Raw genomic sequence first — 27,090 nt, forward strand, 5'->3', positions numbered from 1 at the left:
GCTTGAACCAACCAGTGTGCCTGAAGCTAATGAGGCCACTGCACCTGAAGCTAATGAGTCAACTGCTCCTGAAGCACCTGTTGTGCAGCCTGAAGCCTCAGTTGCTGCCACTGCTCCTGTTCCGCCACCAAGGCCCTATACAATCGAGCAAGCATACAACCATGGCGAGCTAATCACAGTAAGATGGCCCGTTCTGGTCCCTCCGCCTAATGTCTCTGGTCCTCGATTTGACTATCACATTGAGCATAGGCCTCAGGTCCAGAAGCCCAAGCCAAGACTGCCAAGGTTTCCAGGTACTGCAAACTCACCAGGGTCTTTCAATGCAAATGGCTTCAAGAGCCACAACACATTCTTTGACAGCTCAAAGAACCCCTACACGAAGCCAAGAATACCATCAGATCGGTTCTGGAGTCATCAGCAGCGAAGCTATTACTCCTGTGTTCTGTATGATCAAGGGAGCATTTTCCCTCATATGCGCCTCGACACTGAAGCCATTACTGGACAGCCCTGCTTAGAAGAAGCACTTGACTGCTTTCGTGATGCTGGACTGCTCAGTTTTGTCACAGATAAAGAACACTGGAATGAAGAGATATTGCTTCAATTCTATGCTACTCTACACATTCGCGGCTACAACAGAGATATCAAGACATGGGTCCTCGAATGGATGACCGGAAACGTTCATCATGAAGCCAAAGCTCTTGACATCATTGAGCTTACAGGGCTAGCCACTCCTAGCGCGCTATATGAGCCTGATTGTCAGCTACACCGCAATGCATTGGAGAGCATCTTCCATAAGCCAGAACCCAACATGAGCCAGATGTTGAGCATGATGAAGCCCTTGCCATCTGACGCTGAATATCCAACAGAGTTCTTTGTTGAAGACCTTGAGTATCTGCCACGCACAATATATCATATTATCAGGCAAACTCTATGGCCTATCAAAGGACATTCATCAGCGGCCAAGCTTGAAGGAGCTATGAAGACGTTGGTCTTCTACATTCTCAATGGCATCAGCTTCAATACTCAAGAATTCTTCATCAGGCAACTTGCTGCTTCTGGATCTGATCTGTTTGGTCTGAAGTTTTATGCTCCGTGGGTCATGCGCCTCATCAAGCGACACTCATCTGTCAACTATCACCCATCTGCTCGCAATCATCTGATCTTTTTACCCGAGGTTTATATGTCAGTTGAAGCCATATACTCTGACCCTGCCAAGAAGCCTCTTTGTCTTCAGAATGCCGAGCACCAAAGCTTCACTCGACCCATTGAAGGTGTTCAAGCAGCAACACGAATCTATCCATTGGCTGGAAATACTCGTCTGCCTCATCAAGCACCTACTGAAGCCACTGAAAGCACCATTTCCCAAAGGCCTTGGAAGCGTTCTCGCGTTCTTAATGACCGAGAACTTCTTGTGGCCCTTCATCAGAAACAGGATAAACATCACTTTTGGGTCAAAAGACAGATGCAAAGCCTCTTGGTGGATGTCAATCGCATTCGTAACCTTGCCACCAAGAATGCCTTTGTTGCTCATGAAACTTGCTGGCGATCATGGAAGAGCCTGACCCTGCTTAGTGCCGAAGCAGATCTTCAAGACGATGGCTTCAATGAAAGATTCCAGTTTGACTCCACTCCTCCACGGACTGCTGTCCTGCGTCACACTCCATCTCTTGAAGACTCTGAATATTCTTCCTCCGTGGCAACTGTCAATGCCAGAGTGATCGATGACGAAGATGATGCTACTTCACCACCTCCTACTACTGCACGCATTGACACTGCACCAAGTTCGTCTGCATCGCCAACCAACAACGATAACCCTGCTGCTTCACCTACTCATGAGGACGAGTAGATGCTCTATGTCTTCAAACCTTTTTGGTCCTTACTGACAAAAGGGGGAGAAGCGTATGAGTTGACAGTCTTCAAGCGGGTTCATATGGGCGGTTGCATTATATTTTGCCTCATGCTTACAACTCTTGCCTTTTAAAAAACATTTGGTTCTTTGAGTTGTAACACCTAAACTTGATGGTCGTCTGCTACTTATTTGCTTTATTGTGATGCGATGATAAATTCCGCATGTGCGATGATAACTTCCGCACTTAGATCATCCTGCAGACGTCCATTTTTCATTATGCATGTCATCCTATATGCTATATCATTTCATACATGATGAATTATCTTCATAAGTTGAAGTGGATCTCCACAAGTACAACCTGCCATGTGCATTTGCATTCCAAAAGCAAAATTACTTATATGCACATCTTCAAGGGGAGCCCTTGCTACTTATGAAGACAATTTCCTATCCTTTACAATTTCACATACTTTATCCCCGTTGAAAACTTCAACCAGTTTGTCATCAATCACCAAAAAGGGGGAGATTGTAAGTGCATCTAGTGCCACCCCTAGTTGGTTTTGGAGTATTGACGACAACGTTGGTTGAGGGACTAATGCGTTTGTGAGAATTGCAGGATAACATAGGTAGTGTCCCTCATTGATTCGGTTTACCTACCGGAGATGACCCCTAAAAATGTATGAAGACATTGAAGACAATGGTGGTATGAGAAGATATTCATATTGAAGACTATGACATGAGAAGACATTGCGTGAAGACTATGGAGCGCGAAGACTGTGTGGCTTCGTTGTTTCCTTTTCTTCTTTGTTGAGTCATAGGAACCACCGTACTGTTAAGTGGGGTCCAAGTGAACTAAGTCAGAGTGACTGAAGTGATGCTCAACCCAAATCCTATGTCTTCGAGCGAAGACAATGAGAGCAAATCTTATCCATAGCTGGATGAGTCAGCTTTGCTTGTAGCCCAAGTAAAGTTGTCGCGTGTGTTTGAAATCTGACCGTTGGAACACGTGTCAGTTCCTTAGTGACCCAGGGTCATTTCGGACAAATCAGGTCGGGTTGCCTTGTGGCTATAAATAGCCCACCCCCTACACCATAAATTGGTGGCTGCTCAGAGTTAGTTTACGGCTTTTGTCGTTTTGAGAGCAACCCACCTCGAAGCCTTTGAGAGAGAAATCCTTGCGAGGACAAAGCCCAAACACCCAGAGCCAAAGAGTGTTAGGCATCACTGAAGTCTTTCTGTCTGTGCGACCTGAAGACTTATTACACTTGAGGACTGTGTATCCTCCAGCCGGTTAGGCCTCGCGTTCTGAGCATCCAAGAGTCATTGTGGATTGTTGGGTGAACGAAGTCTGTGAAGGTTCGGAAGTCTACCTTGAAGACTTACCAGGGTGATTGGGCGAGGACTAAGTGTCCTTAGCTCAAGGGGAATAAGATGAAGACACGGTCTTCTGAGTTGAATCTCAGCCTCCCTAACCAGACGTACAGTTCTCACAGCAACTGGAACTGGTCCAACAAATCTTGTGTCTTCAACAAGTGACTGGTTCTATCTCTTCCCTCCTTTACTTTGAGTTTGTCTGCGCGAAGTCATTGCTTATCTGTCTTATCTGGTTGACTTCATTGCTTGATTACTATTGTTGATTGGCTTCATACCATCTTCCATCCTGATCCTACTACCTAGCTGCTATTAGTCTTCGTACGTTAACACTATTGCATACTTGACTATGGCTTGCTTGTTGTAGTTTATCTTCCGCTGCATATCAATTAGGTCATTTCTATTGTTTGTCTTCGAAACTTCCACGTTTTGAAGACTTCGATAAAAATCGCCTATTCACCCCCCCCCCCCCCTCTAGTCGATAACTAGCACTTTCAACGGTCCTTCCGGATTGAACACCCACATGCGGAGAGGCCGTCGCTGGCACGGTAGGACCCGCCGGACTAGCATTACTTGGATTACATTGACAAGACCGGTGTCCTTCTCAATAAGGCTCTGAATGCGGCTTTGCAATGTCTGCACTTCATCAAGCGATCCCCAGTCCAGCCCCTTGTTAATCCATGATGAAAGTTGTAAAGGAGGGCCGGATCGGAATACGGGTGTAGCCACCCACTTTTTGCCACGGGGTTCTGTGATGTAAAACCACTCCCGTTGCCATAGGTCGGAAGTTTCTGTGAAGGAACCCTTGGGCCAAGAAATATTGGTAAGTCTGCTTATTGTAGCACCTCCGCACTCCGTGTGTCTTCCGTCAACTATCTTCGGCTTCACATTAAAGGTCTTGAGCCACAAGCCGAAGTGTGTGGAAATACGGAGGAAGGCCTCACACAAGATAATAAATGACGAGATGTGAAGGAAGGAATCCGGAGCTAGATCATGAAAATCTAGCCCGTAATTGAACATGAGCCCTCGAACAAAGAGATGAAGAGCAAACCCTAGCCCTCGGAGGAAGTGAGATATGAATACAACTCTCTCATTGGATTTGGGAGTAGGAATAACCTGCCCTTGAGCAAGAAGCCTGTGGGGGATTTCCGCGGTCAAGTATCTGGCCTCCCGGAGCTTTGCGATATCCTCCTCTGTGACGGAGGAAGCCACCCACCGGCCTTGAAGGCTGGGTCCGAACATGACTGGGAGGCGCGAAGCAGTTGAACCTTGGGTGTTGGAGCTCGAGGTGGGAGAGGTTGAGGAAAGGACTAGCGTAGAAGAGAAAGGACGGGTCTTAGCCCCTTTATAGAGGCAATGAATATCAAGCGCCCCCTCTTAGGCCTTAAAAACTTCATATTCCCAAGGAATCTTGCCAACAGAACGGTTGGGTTATCCACACCCGTATTGATGAGAATCCCGCAATAAGGGGACACGATCTCTGCTTTGACAAAACGTGTCAGTGAAACCGCATCTCGAAATATGGAGCGGTAGGCTAAAAAATGGTTCAAATAATGACCGGATGGCAACATGATGTCATGTTATGAACAATTGTCAGCAGATTGGATTCGTGAAATATTATACTCTCTATGGTCGTGTGTGGAATTTATTTTGTAGAGCCGGACACGTTTCTTGTGTTCGAAGGAAGATTTGGAGTATACGGAGGAGGAACCCGCCTTGCAATGCCGAAGACAATTTGCGCGCCGGACACCTCGTCATTGAAGCCTGGTTCAGGGGCTACTGAGGGAGTCTCGGATTAAGGGGTCCTCGGACAACCGGACTATTGATGTGGGCCGGACTGTTGGGCTATGAAGATATAGGACTGAAGACTCTCTCCCGTGTCCGGATGGGACTCTCCTTGGCGTGGAAGGCAAGCTTGGTGACCGGATATGAAGATTCCTTTCTCTATAACCGACTTTGTACAACCCTAGTCCCCTCCGGTGTCTATATAAACCGGAGGGCTTAGTCCGTAGAGGCAGATTCATAATCATACAGGCTAGACTTCTAGGGTTTAGCCATTATGATCTCGTGGTAGATCAACTCTTGTAATACTCATATTCATCATGATCAATATAGCAGGAAGTAGGGTATTACCTCGATAGAGAGGTCCCGAACCTGGGTAAACATCGTGTCCCCCGTCTCCTGTTACCATCGACCTTAGACAAACAGTTCGGGACCCCCTACCCGAGATCTGCCGGTTTTGACACCAACAGCGGGGGGCACCCCAAAGGCACATCAATTATTCTCTTAGCCGTGTGCGGTGCCCCCATCCACAGTTTACACCTCCAGTCATAGCATTGTAGTGTTGAGGCAAAGCTCTGCGCAGATCACATCACCATCACCGTCATCACGCCGTCGTGCTGATGAAACTCTCCCTCAACCCTCTGCTGGATCAAGAGTTTGAGGGATGTCATTGAGTTGAATGTCTTCTGAACTCGAAGGTGTCGTACTTTGGTGCTAGATCAATTGGATCGTGAAGACTTCAACTACATCAACCGCGTTAACCTAACGCTTCCGCTTTCGGTCTACAAGGGTACGTGGACACACTCTCCCCCTCTCGTTGCTATGCATCTCCTAGATAGATCTTGCGTGATCGTAGGAATTTTTTTGAAATTGCATGCTACATTCCCCAATAGTGGCATCCGAGCCAGGTCTATGCGTAGATGATATGCACGAGTAGAACACAAAGAGTTCTGGGCGATAATAGTCATACTGCTTACCACCAATGTCTTACTTTGATTCGGCGGTATTGTCGGATGAAGCAGCCCGGACCAACATTACATGACCATGTTCATGAGACCGGTTCTACCGACGTGCTTTCACACAGGTGGCTGGCGGGTGTCTGTTTTTCCAACTTTCGTTAAAAAAATGAGTTTGACTACGACCGGTCCTTGCTAAAGGTTAAAACAGCACACTTGACGAAAAATCGTTGTGGTTTTGATGCGTAGGTAAGAACGGTTCTTGCTAGAAGCCCGTAGCAGCCACGTAAAACTTGCAACAACAAAGTAGAGGACGTCTAACTTGTTTTTGCAGGGCATGTTGTGATGTGATATGGTCAAGACATGATGTGATATAAATTGTTGTATGAGATGATCATGTTTTGTAACAAGTTATCGGCAACTGGCAGGACCCATATGGTTGTCGCTTTATTGTATGAAATGCAATCACCATGTAATTGTTTTACTTTATCACTAAGAGGTAGCGATAGTCATAAAAGCAATAGCTAACGAGACGGCAACGATGCTACGATAGATATCAAGGTGTCAAGACGGTGATAATAGAGATCATGACGGTGCTTTGGAGATGGAGATCAAAGCCACAATATGATGATGGCCATATCATGTCACATATTTTGATTGCATATGATGTTTATCTTTTATGCATCTTGTTTTGCTTAGTATGGCGGTAGCATTATAAGATGATCCCTCACTAAATTTCAAGGTATAAGTGTTCTCCCTGAGTATGCATCGTTGCTAGAGTTAGTCGTGCCGAGACACCACGTGATGATCGAGTATGATAAGCTCTACGTTCACATACAACGGGTGCAAGCCAGGTTTGCAGGTGCAGAATACTCAGGTTAAACTTGAGGAGCCTAGCATATGCAGATATGGCCTTGGAACACTGAGACAGAAAGGTCGAACGTGAATCATATAGTAGATATGATCAACATAGAGATGTTCACCATTGAAAACTACTCCATCTCACGTGATGATCGGACATGGTTTAGTTGATATGGATCACGTGATCATTTAGATGACTAGAGGGATGTCTATCTAAGTGGGAGTTCTTTAGTAATATGATTAATTAAACTTTAATTTATCATGAACTTAGTCCTGATAGTTTTTTGCACATCTATGTTGTTGTAGATCAATGGCCCATGCTACCGTTCCCTTGAATTTTAATGCGTTCCTAGAGAAAGCTAAGTTGAAAGATGATGGTAGCAACTACACAGACTGGGTCCGTAACTTGAGGATTATCCTCATTGCTGCATAGAAGAATTACGTCCTTGAATCACCGCTAGGTGCAAGGCCTGCTGCAGGAGCACATGCTGATGTTATGAACGTCTGGCAAGATCTGATTACTACTCGATAGTTCAGTGTGCCATACTTTACGGCTTAGAATTGAGACTTCAAAGACGTTTTGAACGTCGTGGAGTATATGAGATGTTCCAAGAGTTGAAGTTAATATTTCAAGCAAATGACCGAGTTGAGATATGAAGTCTCCAACAAGTTCTATAGCTGCAAGATGGAGGAGAATAGTTCTGTTAGTGAACACATACTCAGAATGTCTGTGTACCATAACCACTTGACTCAGCTAGGAGTTAATCATCCTAATGATAGTGTAATTGATAAAGTTCTTCAATCACTGCCACCAAGCTATAAAGGCTTCATGATGAACTATAATATGCAAGGGATGGAAAAGACAATTCTCGAGATCTTCGCAATGCTAAAGGCTGCTGAGGTAGAAATCAAGAAGGATCATCAAGTGTTGATGGTTAACAAGACCACTAGTTTCAAGAAAAAGGGCAAAGGTAAGAAGGGGAACTTCAAGAAGAATAGAAAGCAATTGGCTACTCCCGGGAAGAAACCCAAGTCTGGACCTAAGCCTGAAATTGAGTGATTCTACTGCAAAGGGACTGGTCACTAGAAGCGAAACTGCCCCAAGTATTTGGCGGATAAGAAGGATGGCAAAGTGAAAGGTATATTTGATATACATGTTATTGATGGGTACCTTACTAATGGTCGTAGTAGCGTCTGGGTATTTGAAACTGGTTCTGTTGCTTATATTTGTAACTCAAAACAGGGGCTACAGATTAAACAAAGATTGGCTAAGGACGAGGTGACAATGCGCCTCGGAAATGGTTCCAAGGTCGATGTGATCGCCGTCGGCACACTACCTCTACATCTACCTTCTGGATTAGTTTTAGACCTGAATAATGGTTATTTGGTGCCAGCGTTGAGCATGAACATTATATCTGGATCTTGTTTGATGTGAGATGGTTATTCATTTAAATTAGAGAATAATGGTTGTTCTATTTATATGAGTAATATCTTTTATGGTTATGCACCCTTAATGAGTGGTCTATTTTTATTGAATCTCGATCATAGTGATACACATGTTCATAATATTGAAGCCAAAAGATGCAAAGTTAGTAATGATGGTGCGACTTATTTGTGGCACTGCCGTTTAGGTCATATTGGTGTAAACGCATGAAGAAACTCCATGCTGATGGGCTTTTGGAATCACTTGATTTTGAATCACTTGATGCTTGTGAACCATGCCTTATGGACAAGATGACTAAGACTCAGTTCTCCGGAACAATGGAGCAAGCCACTGACTTATTGGAAATAATACACACCGATGTATGCGGTCCGATGAGTGTTGAGGCTCGTAGTGGGTATCGTTATTTTCTGACCTTCACAGATAATTTGAGCAGATATGGGTATATCTACTTAATGAAACATAAGTCTGAAATATTTGAAAAGTTCAAAAAAATTCAGAGTGAAGTAGAAAATCATCGTAACAAGGAAATAAAGTTTCTACGATCTGATCGCGGAGGCGAATATTTGAGTTACGAGTTTGGTCTCCATTTAAAACAATGTGGAATAGTTTCGCAACTCACGTCGCCTGAAACACCACAGCGTAATGGTGTGTCCGAACGTCGTAACCGTACTTTATTAGATATGGTGTGATATATGATGTCTCTTACTGATTAACCGCTATCATTTTGGGGTTATACTTTAGAGATGGCTGCATTCACATTAAATAGAGCATCATCTAAATCCGTTGAGACGACACCATATGTACTGTCGTTTAGCAAAAAAGCTAAACTATCATTTCTTAAAATTTGGGGCTACGATGCTTATATGAAAAAGCTTCATTTGACTCCCTAATGTGTTGTTGTACAGTACTGAGCCTGATTAGCTTGGCATGCATACAACACTTGTGCCTTCATGTTTCATGTAGCAATTGTCATCAGCAGGCTCTCTTGGGGATGCAGAGGTGGCCGGTCATGTGCCAGCTCTCGCCCCCGTCGGGGTGGACGTACGGACACACCGGTTTGTACAACTGATCCATGTCCAGCAACATGTTCCACTGCACATTTGGCTCCGTCGCACCGGTCAAGGTCGTCGTCCACGCCGGCGTCCCGCACTCGTACCTGCTGTGCGTGACCCGGTGGAACCCCTTGATCATGTCTTCATTCTTTTTCTTGTTGTCTGGGTTGTCGATGTCCACCAAGAAGATGTCACCATAGGGCCGCACTGCATGCATGAACTTTGGCAGCGAGATCGGGTCCACAGACACCGCCGCTAGGTCTGCCGTCACGGCGATGCTCCTCCCGTCCGGGCTGAAAACTGGGTGGCTTATGTGACCGATGTCGCCCCCATTGCTCGCCACCCTGATCAGCACCATTGGGTCAGTTGCCTTCACCAGGTACAGGGAGTAGTACCCTGTGCCGTTATTCAGATTGCCAGAGCCCAGCGGCGGTTTGCCGCGCGTTGATGAGAAGACGATCCAGTCACCGTTCGGGGACCACTGGCAATGGGTGTCTGTCCATGACCCTTTCGTCAGCCTCGTCTCCCAGCCTTCACCGTATTCACCCATATCCGTGTCCAGCATTATGTACAGGTTCTTGTGCCTCTTCTCACCTCCATCCCTCGTCGACCGGAACACGAATTTGTTCCCGTCCGGGCTGCTCGACGGAAATGCGTTGTTGAACCCGCCATGGGTGAGCCTTTTGACATTCTGTCGTGCGTTGCTGGAGGCATTGCGGATGGAGTAGATCTCCAGTGGCTTCTGGGCGTTGAATGAGGGGCCAACACAGATGTAGAGGATGTCCTTGTCTGGGTTCTGGTTCCAAACAGGGCAGAAGACGCTGTCCGGCCCTCTTTTCTCGTACACGACACGCAGCCCTTGGCTATCAGCGATCCACACCGCTTTGAACTCATTGTCGACAAATGCGAGCTTGGAGCCATCCTTGGAGATGGTCGGAAACATGCCAGACACCCGATACAACCCGACTTCCTTCACCGGCGACTCCACCTTGTGCAAGTTCTGAGGGACGAGGTCTCCGTGCTGCAGGAGATCGCTCCTGCAGCGGTGGTATCCAATGCGCTGCCCACCGTCCAGCACAAAGGGGTTGTAGTGGTCACTTTCTGGCCTTGTCTTCTGGGTGATCTGTACAGGTGGCAGCCACGGGGCATTTGTGTCGAAGACCTCAATGTGCCGGTATTGCGCCTTTAGACGGACGTCGCTGTACTTGGACTTCTGGCGGATGGTCGCCACCGCCACCTTGGTCTCACTGATAGCCGCTGGAGTCACCGCGTCCAACTCTTCGGGAGTAACCTGGATGGTTACCTTGGTGCTGATGTTGTACCGGAACACGCCCCAAGCTGTTTCAACCATGCTCGAGGGAAGGGTTTTGTCGGTGCCTCGATGGAAGAAGATGACGTTGTCGCTGCCCCAGGATGGCCAACCACCATTCTTAATGAGTAGCTTGCGACCCAGGCCCTGACACTCCTCACTATCCACGTTCATCACGTAGATATCTGTCTTCAGGTTCTCGATCTCGCCATTCCAACTCCTCCCTTCAAATGATGCTACTGCGACAGTCTTCCCTGACGGCGACACCGCCGGGCTCAAATCAAACACCCCTGCACATGTCAAACATATATCGTGCAAGTATATGATTAATGGGAATGCCAAGAGATTGAAGACAAGTTAAACATACAACTTATTTATCCATTTGTACATGAAGCATACCTTGTGGAGTGAGGCGATCCGTCTTGCCTGTTGTGAGGTTGGTTCTGTACACGACAGTCCAGGGGCTACGGCATTCCTGCACTGCCTCCTTGGTGGAGACGTAGATGAGAGAGTAGTCGACGTTGCGATAACCTACACTGTAGCCACCGCCAATGCAGCCACTATCCTCCAGGCGCATGCCGCTGAAGTCCGCTGAGCCAAAAATGTCGGCGAGGGTGAAGACCTTGACCTTGCCATCAGCACTGAACCACAAGCTGACGCAGAGTGTCTCAAGCCCTTGGTCCCTCTCCGAGATAAAGAGAAGGCCAGAGACATGGCCAGCGTCGACGTCCGCATCAGTGGCGCTGCTTTCTTCAGCCAGCTTGGGGATCTTCAGAAGGGTCTTCAGTGCAGCGGGAGGGATTGGGCAGCCGTTGTAGTTGTAGGACATGCCATCAGTGAGATGGAGCTCATCTTTGATGGACAAAGGCATGAAAGGGCAGGAGAAGATGTCGAATGGCAGCGGGGGCCTGTAGTTGGCAGAGAATACGATTCTGCCTCGCCGCTCTGCCATGCAATAATCAAAGAAGGAACCCATGGTTACATAACTGAGTTAGATAATGGAGCAATATTCACAAAGGTAACAAGGTGTGCTAACATTAAGAAGTTTTCTTAGTCTAAGAGTTTAGTACTTGCTAATGAAATTGTTGAATCATTGGAGGGTACACTGTTAAATTAAGGGTGTAATGAACATTTTTGGCTGACTGCTCAGTACTCAAAGCAAACACAGTACTATTATTAAAGTACGAGAGTGCAGCAAACCATCCTATACATTTAGTCTAGTTGAACATTTAAATCCCTTTACAAATCTATGTATATATTATTACAATTGTCCCCCAGAGACTCTTTTTCTGGCCTCCATGTCCAGCCATATGTCATTTCTGCACTAACTCCACGTTCAGCCACATCATCCCCCACTAACTATTCGCCTTGCATCCATGACCAAATGGTATTTATAGCTTTGATCGAGATGTTTACCTGAGTTCGTATTTTGGTTTAAGGAATGCTTGTTTCGGTGGTTGGTGACCTGAAATACAAAAGCTTAAGAGGTTAGGCCTCTTTGCACTTGTGTACATATTGGAATCTACTCTTTGAAATGCTTACAGTCCTACTAAACAACATTTATAGTTTTAGAGTACTTAAACCACATTCCATGGATTAGTGGTTGGTTGGAACATGCATGAAACAATTGGTGCCCTATTCTCTTTTAATTTCTTAGACTAATTTTGATATTCGTCTACTATAAAACAGGGCCTTTTTGCAATATACATATCTAAGATTATATATTAATCCATCAATAACAACCGATGATTTTTTCATCTTAGAAATAAAGTTGTTGTGACTAACCAATCTAATGTAAACATTGCACTCTATAAAGTTCAAAATTGATATTAACCGCTGGGGGTCATTTTGTTTCTCCAAAAAAGATATGTTGACAGCTACAAACCTTCTCTTAATCTCTAGTACTTTGCTACTACATATGTTCATAAATAGTAACTTCCAAGAAAGCATATGTTCACAATTTTACCTTTGAGTCATATACCCTATATACATATATGTCTAGAAGATTGATATAGTGAAATTTGAGAAAATAACATTACTAGATTTGTCATAAAAAATATTTTATTAATTTCATAATTATATATTTTCTTGACTAACATATTCACGGGAAAAGTAATGGTCACAATTTAATGTTGGATATTCTACCCATGTCTAGCTACAATCTATTTACAAACAGAAACAGATGGAGTAATTCTCAAACTTTTGTCTAGTTATTTCTCCCAAAATATACTAATAGACTAGTTATAGTGGTTGAACATTAAATAGTAGGCAAAGAGGAATAGGATAATTAAGTTAAAAGAGTTGATGTTTATGATGAGATGGAAGTTAGTGGTCAATTAGAGGATAGACATGGCAAAGGATTTAGTTTGCTCATGCCATGTAAATCCTAGCCAACAACCGATCCAAATATATATACCTCGCCTTTAGGTGAACTTTCTGCAGTATCAACCTTGTTCAGTTCATCAACAATCTCTGCTATAGTAGGCCGTTTCTCACGATCGACCTCCACACACCTCAGTGCTATTTCAAGACATATCCTAACCTCCTCTGATGTATATGACGACATTGTTTCCCGCAGTCGTTTCCCCCAGTTTTCATGTACCTGCAAAGTTGGAACAATGATGAAAGGCGGCACCGAAAGCAAGGCACAAAATGATAAAATTTGTGAAAAGGGATTTGTGTTCATAATACAGGATATCTTCCATACATGTTCAATAAATTCTTGCGAAGACATATGCGCACATTTGGAGTAGCCTTCATCTCCTGCCACTATCCGCACGATTACAACACCCAAACTGAATACGTCATACTTTGATGTGATTTCATATCTCTCGATGTATTCTGGTGGCATGTATCCGCTGCATGGTACATATATAATATAATTATTTCTATAATATACTTTTTAAAGTTGATAATTTAACATGAGTTATCAACTTACGGTGTTCCTATAATTTTAATAGTGATATAGGTTTGTACTGATGGGAAGAGTCTTGACAAACCAAAATCTCCAATTTTTGGGACCATGTTCTGGTCTAATAATATGTTTGCAGGTTTCAAGTCAAGATGGTAAATAGGATCTCTGGATCCATTATGAAGGTAATTTAAACCCTCACAAACTCCCTTAATAATTTTGAAACGTGTCTGCCAATCGAGTCCACACGATTCGTCTGTAGGAGTAAACATGCTGTTAGACATAAATATAATGATTTTTAGAAGGTTAGGGATAATTTATTTTTGGAAGCAAAATTAAAGCATGGCATGATCCATAGAGCACAGTCATACCAGAAATATGCTTGTCAAGGCTTCCACCATGCAAATATTCAAAGCAAAGAACTCTTTCTTCCACAAGGGCAAAAATATATTCACCATCATACTTAATGCGTTGATGTCCTAGATTATAGCAATAGCCAACCAACCGGATAATATTTGGATGTTGGGCCCTCATAAGATTATTAAACTCATTCCTAAACTGCGTGTCGTCAAGTCCCGGCATGTGATGAAGCTTTTTGAGAGCAATCTCTTCCCCATTTTCCAATACTCCCTGTTAAGAAGTTAGATTGTGGCATGCAGTTATGTACAGTAGTATCATACAAAATTAAAAGATCCAAGTAACAATCATATGGGTATACCTTGTAAACTACTCCATACCCACCACGACCAATGATGTGCTCCTCAGAAAACTTATCGGTAATTTGTTCCAAGAATTCAAGTGTAAACTCCCTTGTGGTCGCGCTTGTGTGTTCGAAATTGTTCTCCATTGCATCCTATATTTCCTGCTAGGATTGACTAGCTTGGGCGTTTCACCTCTCTGATAACATGGACAACACATTTCACAAGTTAAGGGGGGGAAATATGAGTTGAGAAAAATAAATACATTTAGCATAAATACAAATTCTTTGCAGAGAAGGGGAGCCTTGGCGCAGTGGTAAAGCTGCTGCCTTGTGACCATGAGGTCATGGGTTCAAGTCCTGGAAACAGCCTCTTACAGAAATGTAGGGAAAGGCTGCGTACTATAGACCCAAAGTGGTCGGACCCTTCCCTGGACCCTGCGCAAGCGGGAGCGACATGCACCAGGTTGCCCTTTACAAATTCTTTGCAGAGCGTCAGAAACGCCGCATCCAGGCCACGGCGACGGTTCCACGGGAGGAAACCCTTGTCGGCGGGCATCTTCCTCCTTCCCCGCCGCCTGCCCAGGCGACGGCGACGGTTGGCGGAGCTGCGGTTGGCTACAGGCAGAGGCTTGTGGAGGCGGCTGGTGAGGAAGATGTGCGTGGATCTGGGAACATCGCCGGCAGCCCCGACCGCGGCGAGCTCGCGGATTTCAGAAGCGCCGCCGTTTGGAGTTGGATTAGTATTTGCCTATTTGGAGGTTCAGAGTTTCTTGGTCGAAGGCATCACGCCTGGACAAGTACAAACATGTGTGCGCGGAACTGCATAGTTTGGACAGAGAAAAAATACCAGATCTAACGGAAAAAAGCGTGACTTCGTTATTATATTTTGGTTTTGTTAAATCTCATATGCCTGAATTTTTCTGGCGTCGGTCAACTTTTACTTTGCACGAGGTCGAAGATCATGAGCCCCAGCGACGATCGTGCTGCTCCTCATGTTGGCCACGCCAAGGCCAAGCAGGACCTCAGCAGGGCTCAGGGTCGGTGGTGCAAAGGGTCATGGGGGTTCCTGCAGATCAAGGGTTTAGAGGGATGGTCGAGGCAATGGCCAGCAACAACGGTAGGGGTGAGGTTGGGGGAAGAACAGGGCAGCAAGGCGGTGCACGGTATAGAGGCCAATGGTTAGGGCGAGATAGGCTGGAAGCATGAGTGAGGAAGGAGATGGATAGTGATGATACGTTAGATGAAGATATGATGATCCTGATAAAAAAAGTGACTAACGAAAATAATACAGATACTTGACGAAAAATTAATAGACACTTTCACTTTTATTTATTTTCTGTAGAACGTTGTTATACTGTTAGCCTCGCTGAGTATGTGATTCGGCCAAAGATAGAAAAATACGGAGCACCTATGTGCTTTTTTCCTCTCCACCAATTTTGTGAACCTGGATTTGAATTTCAATCTAACAACTCTTGTTATCTTCCACCACTGGCACGAACCCTAAACCAAAGCACCCACTGCCCTGGTGAGCCGCGTTGTTCCCACCTCTGGAGAGGTCCCGCCGAGCCCTCATCGACAAAACCGTCCCCACCTCTAGAGTGGTCCTTATGACTTACGTGGGCTTGCCGGCAACACCATCCCGAGCTCATCGTCATCTAATCCGAGTTAGTTCAAACAAAAAAAAGGCCCCAACCCGAACCTACGAACCCTCGTCCTCGTCCTTTGCTCTCGTTGCGTCGCGGCTTTCAACGAAGTCCTCGAAAGGCCGCGTTGGTGACGCTGCGGCCAGGCGTGCCGTCCTCGGCTCGAGCTTGTTGTTACGCTGCTCAGTGCTCACTTCTAGAATCAACGGATAAAAAAAGTAGTTGCCTAAAAACCATTTGCCCAGCCAAGAGAGCCAACTCGGCTCTCTTTCCTAGCAAAGCAGTGGGACTCGCAACAAAAATGGTGGTAAAAACACGTTCAACCGTGTGGTCATGTTTTTTTTTTCAAAACAGAGGCAAAGATTGCCTCATCTATTGGGCAAAACCGAAACAAGAAGGGCCAAGCCCACTCCCAGAGACAGACACACAGGACAAAGCCCATCCTAATCGACAACATGTAGACCTACGCCCAAACAACGCAACTCGAACTCAGACGGAGAACTCAGAAGAATAAAACCAGACAAAAGCTGGCGCCACGGAAAATCGCCGAACGGGCCACTTGTAGCCGGTTATCGTATACCACAGGGCCCCGCCGCCGCAGTTTTGACTCCACAGCAACAAATAAACCGAGCAAAACCGCGAACACGCCGGAGAAGAGGACTACCTCAACCATTGCCACGTCGCCGACATCACTCCTACCATCATCGTTGCCACAGAAGCCTGGTCGCCACAGAGATCCTCTCGGGGCCGCCGCCTCGACATCCACCGCTCCGTCGCGCCCAGCGCACTCCACCGGCACCGCCTTCCGGGGCCGCCGCCCAACATACCACCGCTCTCCCCGAGCAGCAACGCCGCACAGCCCAGCTGCTGCAGCCCAAGCTACTCAGGGCAACTGCTCGCAGACCATGAAACCACCACTCTTCCCGAGCAGCAACGCCGCACAGCCCAGCTGCTGCAGCCCAAGCTACTCAGGGCAACTGCTCGCAGACCATGAAACCACCACTCTTCCCGAGCAGCAACGCCGCACAGCCCAGCTGCTGCAGCCCAAGCTACTCAGGGCAACTGCTCGCAGACCATGAACGTCGCACCACATCCGGGGCCGCCGCCCCGACATAAAGTCAGACCGCCCCCTCTGGGGCGCATTGACCGAGCTGACACCCCGACCGCCCAAGCGGGACAAGGATGCCACCCAACCAATATCGAGATTGAGCCCCACCTCATAGAGCTGCCACTCGCATTTTCCCGAGATCGCCATCTCGGCGCACAAACAAAAACCATTTGGAGCTGCCGCCCCGACGTCCACTGTCCCTGCCGTAGAAGAGATCCGTGCAAACCGCAATATGCTGACTCTCCAAAGCGATGCCTCAAAAAAGGAAACGACGTAGCTGCCGTCATCGCCCGCTTCGACCATCCGAAGCCAGAGATTTCTTCCAGAGAGTCGTGTAATGGAGCTCCACAGTAACACCTTCAAGAAAGGGAACCACACCATGACCATCATGGCGCCGTTGTTGCCGGCACCGACCCAAAGTCAGTGCTAGACTTTCGCCCGGAGCTCCTCCACACCTCCGAATCTGAGAGGATCCGAAGCACTGCACAGCACACAATCCTCGGTCGACGTCCACCGGCTCCTCGCCGCGCCACCTCAGCCTGTCGCGCCGCCCAAACAACAGCCAACCCTGCCATCGCACCTGCCGGAGCGCCACATCCGCGCCCGACCCCTTAGCACGCTCGCTCGCGTGCCCATGGCCACCTCCAGCCATCCGCTGCACCTCCCGCCCAGGCCTCCATGCGCCCGCCCCTCGCGCGTAGCACTGGGGGCATCTCCTGCGTAGTCACCGCACCCGCTCTGCGCCGAACGTGCGCCAGATCCGCCGCGGCCGCACATCGCCAGATCCGCCGCCCAAGCCACCCGCCTGCCACCAGCGCCTTCACCGCGACACCGGATCCGCTCAGCTCCACCGAGCCCCCGCGCCGCCTGGCCGCCACGAGGCCGGCGCCTCCATGCCGAGTCCCGAGCTTTCGCATGACCGAGCCGCCCCGCGCTGCACGCGCGCCTTGCGAGAGGGACGAGAGCCCCACCGCCGCCGCCGACGCCGCGCGGGCTTTGCAGGCGGCGCCCTCAGGCGGCGGCGAGGAGGGGAGAGGAGGAGTACTAGGTGGCCGGCGGCGGCGATTTGGGGTGCGCCCGGGACGCTGGCAGGGAGCGTCACAGGGCCTGACGGGACGCTATGCGTAGCAAAAGCAAATTCGCGTGGTGTACTAGGTAGACGAATCAAACGAATACCCCCGCAAGAAAAACAGATCAAATAAATAACGTAGCCAATGAGGGCTGTAGCTTGTGCTAGATAGAAATATTTGCTAGGCTGGGCATTGGAATGGAAGGTCCAGCACACCTGTAGTGTGCATACACGTCAAGAAACAGAGCCAGAAGAGCCAGAACACGAAGAATTTCAAGAAACCTAGTGAAAAAAATGAAAGCAAGTGGGGTTTGGCTTATCTCATACTCCGTGTCTCCACAAAAGAAACCCGCATCCAGCTTACAAGAGCTTTAACATAGAGAACAAAAATTAACAACAAATTATCATAACAGAGCAAGTTTTGCTGCAAAGAGCATGATAACTACTTGTTGCAAAAGCTCTGAGGGAAATCCTCCAAGAAACTCAGGAAGCAGCGCACGTAAAAGATCAACTCTGTCTGCCATTATCGTAGGATTCTAGGCTTCTAGCCGTGACTCCGAGCACAAATTGAGGCAAAAATAGAAAGGCTAATTTAGCAGTTGAAATTAGGCAAGGTTATGCCTACACTTTGGTCTTTGAACTTACCTGCAGGAGATCTCCAAGATAAGCTGAATTCCAGAGGCAGGGAGGGACGGAGGGGGTATGGAGGATATGTAATGGAGGATCTCGTCCAGCTAGCAGTAGAATAGTTCATTCGTAAGTGACTGGATTGGATTGGATGTACTAATACAAGTTTTTTTCTTACCTTCAATGATGATACCGTGTTTCCACTGTTTGGTAGTACTAGTACCCTGACAACTAAGCAATGAAGCAGCCGCGGACGCGTTGCCTCCTCGAGGTCAGGCGACCGGGGCAATATTTCCGTCCTATCGTTGAATACCCGGAGACTCGCAGGCCTGCCCACTTGCGGCGTCCTCCGTTCATACTTGAACACGGTTACGAACGATGACGAATAAATGCGTCCCCAGCCTGCGTTCATATGAGCGTGTATGTGTGCATCAGTGCATGTATGTGGGTGTCCGTGTTTGTATTATGTTAAACTACAATGGTTGGGCGCCTTTACTGCACCGCCGGTTTCCTTTGGTTTCTTTAGTGTAGTTGGGTTTCTTGAAAAAATAATCATTGTTTCAAAATATAAGATGTATTATCTTTTTGAAAAGCCAAACCATTTATGTTTGCAAATTTGTAGAAAAATGTATCAAAATTCATAATATCAAGGAGGCTGCCGTGGCCCTCCGGCAACCTTGCGCCGCTGGAGGGACGACGAACATCGATGGCGGTGCAGCAGGACAGGACGGCCACACTTACGGACGAGGATCCCCTGCCGTGGACTAGCCTACCTTTGAGTCACTGACAATGGGTCCCACTGAGCATGGGGCCCACCTATCAGCGACCCAAAGGCAGGGTATGGCAGGGATTTCTAAGTCAGAGGATCCATGTCCCACGCTTACAAGGTGGTCGCCTATAGGGTTTAGTTTGTTTTTATACAGTTTCTCGTAAAACAATCGAAATATCGTTCATTTATGTAAATTATATCCAAACTTGAATGAAATTTGTCTGGTTTGAACCAATTTCGTTCCATTAGTTCAAATTGTTGGCCAAATATATACGGCTATGGTTGGATGACAAATGATGCTACTAGAGCTTTCACTCCTAAAGCTTCTGCCAAGTAAAGCTGTTAATTCAAAGCTTCCACCAAATGAAGCTTATAATTAGAAGCCTCTTGTTTAGCTTTGGCGGAAGGCTACTAATCCAATGTTTGAACTAGCTTCCGCCAAATGAAGCAAGTAGACTAGTAGCTTGCTTAAGCATTTGAACTACATGCCGCTAAATAAACTAATAGCGAGCCTACTTGCTTCCGCCAAATAAGCATGCGAAGAAGAAGGAAGGAAAAAGTAATTATAAAACAAAGTGATTGGTGGTATAGAACCAAATTTCCCTAATGGTGTTGGGATGGTACTTTCATGAAGTCCCTTTAGTGGTATAGAACCAAATTTCCCTATAAACACTGATGGGGAGAAAAGGAGTCGTGCATGAGCGCGTGACGATGGAGCACTCGCCAAAGTGCAGAAAAACCTGCTGCACTGTGTGTCAACGTCAAGCACATTAATTTTTCTCTATTCTTTTTGTTTTGTTTCGACGAAGAGCCCTTCTCTATTCATACTACTCCCTCCGTCCTGAAATACTTGTCGGAGGAATGGATGTATCTAGTGTTAGATTGATCTCTCCTTCAATGGGCCCAACGGCTCATTGGGCCCTTGACCCACGCCCTGATCAGGGGCGTCCAGCCCAAGCAAGGCTGGTGGGCCCCTGTCGCGCAGTGCTATAAAGAGGAGGTGGGGACCAGGGCACAGGGTACGAGGTTCGTCGCCGCCACTGTTCCCCACTCCTAACCCTATTCCGATCCAGAGGGAGGCACTGAAGCAATGGGAAGCCCACCGACGCCACCACTCTCGGCCATCACCATCGACCTCTACACCGACCGTCGCTGAAGCGATGGCCGGAAGGCTAAGGTAAACACACAAACAGAGAAGATATGCCACCGATCTACTCCTAGTCGATCCAGTAAGTCTATCAATGGTATCAGTTAAGGTTTGAGTTTTTCGGTGGAAATCAAAAGAATCAAGTCCTCCCGACATAACCCTAATCTACAGGGTAAAGAAAACACATAACCGGAGAAGGGCCTCACCGGCAAAGAGCGCCGCCGCAAGGCCGCGCCTTTCCTCTCGATCCGGAAGCGCATCGGCAAGCCGAGGCGTCGGACGAAGAACATCACCCCGAGAGGGGCAAAGGGCACCGCCGCCAAACCGTTCGACGGCGACGCGCTCACCGCGAGGCGAACGCGCGGTCGGCGAAGGGGATGGCAACGGCGCAGATGGGAAGGGGAGCAGAGGGGGCGCAGCGGCACCGCGGCACTATCCTTCTCTCTCGTTCTCTCTGCCACAGGAAGAGGTGGTGGATGCAGAAAGGGAAAGGAAAGGAGCGCCATGGCGCGGCGCGGCGTGGTGGCCGTCGCCGGCGACCGGGCGCGGTGCGGTGGCCCGGCGACCTGGACAGGGGCCGGCGCCGCGGAGCGAGACAGAGAGCGGGGGCGCCACAGGAAAGAGAAGGGGAACCGGAGGAAGGAGATGCGAGCACGAGGCACGCGCGGCGCGGTGGTCTTCGACCCCGTCGCCGGCGGCCTGGCTGAGCACCGCAGTTGGCTTGCCGTCGTTGTGTTCGAATGAACAGAGGAGGCGAGCGGCGCGAGCGATGCGGGAATGGGCTAGGGTTCTCTCCCCGACGGGTGCTGGGCGTTTTTGTTCGCCCGATCCGCGCGCTGGACCCTCGGATTGAACCCGACGGCCAGGAGCCAAACCCTAGCTGGCCACGGGCCCTCTGGGCCGTAAGTGGCAGGAGGCCGGCTGCGGCAGGGCAGCCACGAGCGCTGGGCCGAGCCCAGCAGCTGGGCCACGCTGAGCCAAGGGCGGCTGGGCTGCGGTAGGCCGGGCCAGCTGCATTTTTTCTCTACTGCAGCTAATTCTGTTTATTCAAAGAATAGAAAAATTCAGAAAAAGAAAGTTCATGTATTTTATAAAGAAAAAGTTTCTGTAGAACTAAAAAAAAGGTTCATGTTTTTTTTATTTGGTCATAGAAAAGTTTCTGTAAAAGGTAAAAAGTTCGTGAATTTTTATTCATGTTTTTCCGCTGTGTAAATAGTGTTTTTTTTACAAAGAAAGTAAAGTTTTATCATCCAATTAAATTGGAACCAACCGGAAAATTTAATTGGATGAATAGTTTTTGAGATAAGTTTTTTTTTCACTTGTGGGTGAAATCAGATTAAAATAGCTTCTGCTATAACAGTACAAAAATATTTGATTAAAGTTTAATTATGGTATTGTTATTTTCTGACCAAAGTTGATGATGACGATATTATAATTCTATGAGTCTTATGTTCGAAGCTTAAATCTCTGATAAAATTTGTATCAAAATTTTCAGAGAACAGATAAAAGATCAAGAAATGCTTTTGAACGAGAGAAATGTATATTTCTTGTTTCCGCTATAATAAAGTTGATGATGATGGTTATTTCTTAGCAAAGTTGTTTAATAGACATACAATGAAAGAAAGTTTATACTATCATCACATTGTTTATGAGTTATATGCATTATTTCATTTCCGCCCAACGGTGATATGGAATTAATGTAGAAGGATGATGTTTTATTTTAATTCTGCCCAACGGTGATTTACAATATAAAAGAAAGTTTTTCAAAGTTTAATCTGCATATTTTTTTTAACCAGGCCAACATGGGATTATTTTTTTATGCTCATTATTGTTGATTATTGGTAAGTTTTCTCAGACTAAAAGTTTTCCATGCTTTCATTCGTGAAAAGCGAATGGCTGGGTACTTGTGACCGCACTTGTGACCCGAAAGATGACCAAGAAAGGTCATAATGTGAGGGAGTATGTGCTCTCTAAAGAATGGCTTCAAAAAAAAATTCTTGAATATTAATATCCAAGAAAAGAAAAAAGATAGATCATTGAGAGTCTTGGTTGACGAATGTCTTTCATGTACTCTCTATGAAGAAGATTTTTCAATCAACATGATTTGAGATGAAACAAGCAACATGCATGTTTAATTTGACCAACGTCGGATCAAGCATGTGTGTCAAAGAGCATTCGGATTTATTTATAAATTTGATGATTGAATATATAGTCAAAAGAGCCAATTCTGGCATTTATGTCTCTTACAGGGAATTACCCGCATGGCGGGAAAAGATGATTATGATAAAACCCGCATGGCAGGAAAAGTCTGGGAAAATCCCTGCGTAACCCGTATGGCGGCAGAAATTTTCTCAGACTTACTCTGTATGAAAGACATGATGACTCATGTGATTTTAATGTGTCCCACTCTAGGAGAAAAGTATGGAGTAGCTATTATGCTTTCCTAGTATCGACCATACATCTTATGTGTAACGGTCATTAAGCACTCAATAACTCCGAAGAGAATAAAAGTTACAGACGAACCTAAAGATAAGAATGATATGCAAGTGTGACTTGCAAAAGTACTAATGATAAAGAACTCTGTTGAGTTTCTGAAATGGAATAAGGAAAAAAAATACTCCCATACCAGTTAACAGATAACTTCATTACATATGAAGTAATCAGATAAATGAAGTAGATACTCAAAGTTTCCTCAATTCACAAGAGTTGTGAATGGTTTTTCGAAATTGTGACAGAAAAGTTCTTGCCACATTTCGAGGGGGAGAAAGGAATATAAGATATCCATCAATGAAGAATGTGATCGTCTGGGGGAGTACGATGATCATAATAATACCCCTCAAGAAAAGAAAACTAAGGAATACTAAGACGGTGCTTAAAGTGCCATAAAGAAGAAAGTTTTAACAGAATAAACCCAAATAATAAAGTTTAAAGATACGCCATTCTTAGTGAAGATGGAGTAATCTGGGGGAGCATGGTATGAAGATACCTAAGACTCAAATAGATTGTATCTGCGGAGCATGTTGTATGACCTATACAACACCCGTTGCTATCTCGATAAAGGAGGAATGATTAAACATGGATCTTGTGATAAAGGTCCCTGTAAAACTTATTGCCTCTTGGAAGTGAAAGACTATACAATTAATTTGCCTCTTGGCAATGACAGAGCAACAACAGCCCCATATGAAAGAAGTGTCAGTACCTGAGACACAGATGGTCTCAAGGAATGAGAAAATCAGATACTTCTGATTACTATAAAGTCTATGTTAGTGAAATTTAAATGGAGGTTGATCCCACCTCATTTAAAGCGCTCAATCGAGCTTTGAGAAGTGTCTGCTTATCTAAATGATAAGAGACTATGTGAGATGAAATGAAATTGGTGAATTCTGACGATGTTCGGGACTCATGAGCAATTTCCATTGGAGCAAAAACAGTAGGCTGTAAAGAGTCTACAAGGTCAATGTGACTCCAAAGGAAATATGTAAAGGTGTAAAACACGACTAAAATCAGAAGGTTTTTGCGCATTTTACACTGAATAGATTACAATGAGTGTTGGTAGCACATCATGATCTGAGTTACATCAGATGAAAGATATTATGATCTGAGTTACATCAGATGAAAGTAAAGAACACAGGGGATACTGCCTGAAGAAGTCTTTTATGGACTAAAGCAATCAAATGTTGTTTTGGGTTAAAGAAAATGAGAGGACAATTGTGTTTGTATAAAGTTATAGAATAGGAATTTCATTTCCTATATCTTGTACATGCGGATAACATTCTGCTTGTTAGTAGTGATGTTAATTCGACTGCAGGAGGAAAAGAAGTTCTTGTCCTCAAAGTTCAAAAGAATGTCTCTCGTTATAAGGATCGAGATTCACCGAGAAAAGAATAAAAGGGGTATTAGGAGTGTCGCATGGGCATGCTAAGGAAAGTTTCTAAAGTATGCATGCGAGAAAACCTACACCTGTTCTTATAGTAAAGGGTAATGATTTTGGGAACTTTAGTGTTCCAAAAGTCAATATGAAATAGACCAAATGAATATGGTACCATATGCTTCAGCTGTTGGAAGCTTAATGAATGCAAAAGTATAACATTACCGTGACACAGTTCACGTAACCGGGTTGTTTTGGTAATGTCCAGTCCAGATATAGATCACTGGAATGGAGTCAAGGATATCAGCCTCATGCTGAAAGAAATAAATGCTCTCAAAAGATTGTGAGTACAAAGACAAGACTCGTGAAATATACAGCAAAATCCACAATTGTCGCTGACTTTCACACTTGGAGTTTTTGTGTGGAAAAACTCTAAAGAATGAATCAATTATCATTAATATGATGTAAAGATAATGTATAGCATGATATGAGGTTGAGGGACAGGCAAAAAGGTTAAGGAAACATGTACCCGAAGTTGATAATGGTTGACAACAACAATAACCATTAAGTAATTCGCTCCTATGACAACGAGTCAAGTGTGGTGCCAAACACATTGACACAGAGTTATACATTGTTAAGGAGAAAGTCCGGAATTATGTTGAAATGCTTGGAGCATGAAAGCAACAGCCAAGCATTTGCAGATCTGCTTATTAAACGCTTACCGCCCAGTGTGTTAGGAGAACACACAGTCGACATGGGTTTTATGGTATAGTCTAAGATTTCCGGACAATAAAAGGGCCCAAGGCTAAAGAATCTGTTTCAAAACAGAGGAGTGTGTTGTAGGTGTTGATTCTATCGGGAATGAACCGTGATGATGAGACATGCTCTACATGCAAATCTGTGATGGAACGAGTACTTTGAAAAGAGTTATTTCAAAGTATAAAGTTAAAAGTATATGTTGAGATCAAGGGGGAGAATGTTAGATTGATCTCTCCTTCAATGGGCCCAACGGCTCATTGGGCCCTTGACCCACGCCCTGATCGGGGACGTCCAGCCCAAGCAAGGCTGGTGGGCCCCTGTCACGCAGTGCTATGAAGAGGAGGTGGGGACCAGGGCACAGGGTACGAGGTTTGTCGCCGCCACTGTTCCCCACTTCTAACCCTATTCCGATCCAGAGGGAGGCACTGAAGCGATGGGAAGCCCACCGACGCCACCACTCTCGGCCATCACCATCGACCTCTACACCGACCGTCGCTGAAGCGATGGCCGGAAGGCTAAGGTAAACACACAAACAGAGAAGATATGCCACCGATCTACTCCTAGTCGATCCAGTAAGTCTATCATCTAGATGTATTTTAGTTCTAGATACATCTATTCTTATGCATTTCTCCGACGAGTATTTTCGGACGGAGGGAGTAGTTTTTTTGGGTCTATTCATAGTACTAGTAGTAGATATTTTTTTTCTTGAGCAAAACTAGTAGTTGGTGCGACTTGTGAGTTGTCCCCTAGTCCTCAAAACAGGCAAGGTGCGTGCGTGCGGGCGTGCGCGTGCGTGTGTACGCGTGCGCGGGTGTGTGTGTGTGTGAAGGTCGTTGTTTTTCTTTTTCATCGGGGAGCAGCCGCACTTTAGAATTTCCCTCCTTGGTCAGTGGTCATTGTTGTACTTCCTCCGTCTCAAAATAAGTGTCTCAACTTTGTACTAAGTTCACGACATTTATTTTGAAACGGGGAGAGTACAATGTAAAACTCATGCAGCTAGGAAACCGACAACAGGCTCATCTTGCTCCATCCAGAATAGCAACAACTGACTTCCCCGCCAAAATAAAGAACTTGCCTCATGGATTAATTATGAATCAAAACTTACTCGCATGGCAGCTGTGAACTTGTTGTAAACATACACTCAAAATAAATATCTCCAGTAGCCTCTTATTTATAATTAAGGTGTTTGAAATTGGGTGTTGTCAGATCTCAGTCGACTATGATTTAACCAAGTCTCACTCAAGTGATACAACATACAAAAAATAAGAAAGCGATTCTTGAAAGAAATTTTTGCATGGATCTCCACGTAAAATCTAACGAATATATCATCAACTGAGACTTGGTTAAATCTCATTCGAATGAGATTTATCAATCCCGTTTGAAATTTCATTCATCTCCAAGTCATATATGTCGAAGGTGCAAATTTTGAAGGGTACAACTAATTATAGGTGGTCAACATTCAGGCAACTAAGAATCAGCAATAGCAAAGAAGAATACATGTTTGATTCATATAAGCTCGAAAGCGTCCAGGCACCACATGTTTTGGCTCAATTACATGTAAGTACTGCAGCAAAAAAGAATTAATGGTCATGGTAATTTAATTTGTGTGGACAAACGTGGGGTCTTATTCGTCTCTTGTAATAATAATATAATAGATAATGTGTTAGCAACTCAGGCTCAGCTCCCGATACATCGGCATATGTACGGACGTTTTCTGATGTGGCCACTAGAGATTCTTTGGCTATGACGCGGAGTAGAGGAAACAAAGTATTGTTTGCGCAGGAGAAGAATGATGACAAAGAAATACTGGGAGTTGCACCGTATGCTAAATTTGATGATATAAATTTGTCTGGCAAATTTTCTGTCAA

The 27,090-nt window shown here is 45.7% G+C and overlaps 1 protein-coding gene across 1 annotated transcript; it reads right to left on the reverse strand.

Moving 5' to 3' along the window:
• Positions 1 to 9,162: 9,162 nt before the first annotated feature.
• Positions 9,163 to 18,786, reverse strand: LOC119324440. Its single transcript, XM_037598234.1, has 9 exons — positions 18,698 to 18,786; positions 14,251 to 14,429; positions 13,904 to 14,162; positions 13,560 to 13,788; positions 13,329 to 13,479; positions 13,038 to 13,223; positions 12,038 to 12,086; positions 11,021 to 11,566; positions 9,163 to 10,911 (listed from the first exon to the last, which is right to left on the reverse strand). The coding sequence occupies exons 2-9, from the start codon at positions 14,377 to 14,379 to the stop codon at positions 9,233 to 9,235; spliced, it is 3,228 nt and encodes a 1,075-aa protein (XP_037454131.1). The 5' UTR covers positions 14,380 to 14,429; positions 18,698 to 18,786; the 3' UTR covers positions 9,163 to 9,232.
• Between the last annotated feature and the right edge of the window lie 8,304 nt (positions 18,787 to 27,090).

This window comes from Triticum dicoccoides, chromosome 6B (assembly GCF_002162155.2).
Source record: "Triticum dicoccoides isolate Atlit2015 ecotype Zavitan chromosome 6B, WEW_v2.0, whole genome shotgun sequence".
NCBI classification, from domain to species: Eukaryota; Viridiplantae; Streptophyta; class Magnoliopsida; order Poales; family Poaceae; genus Triticum; species Triticum dicoccoides.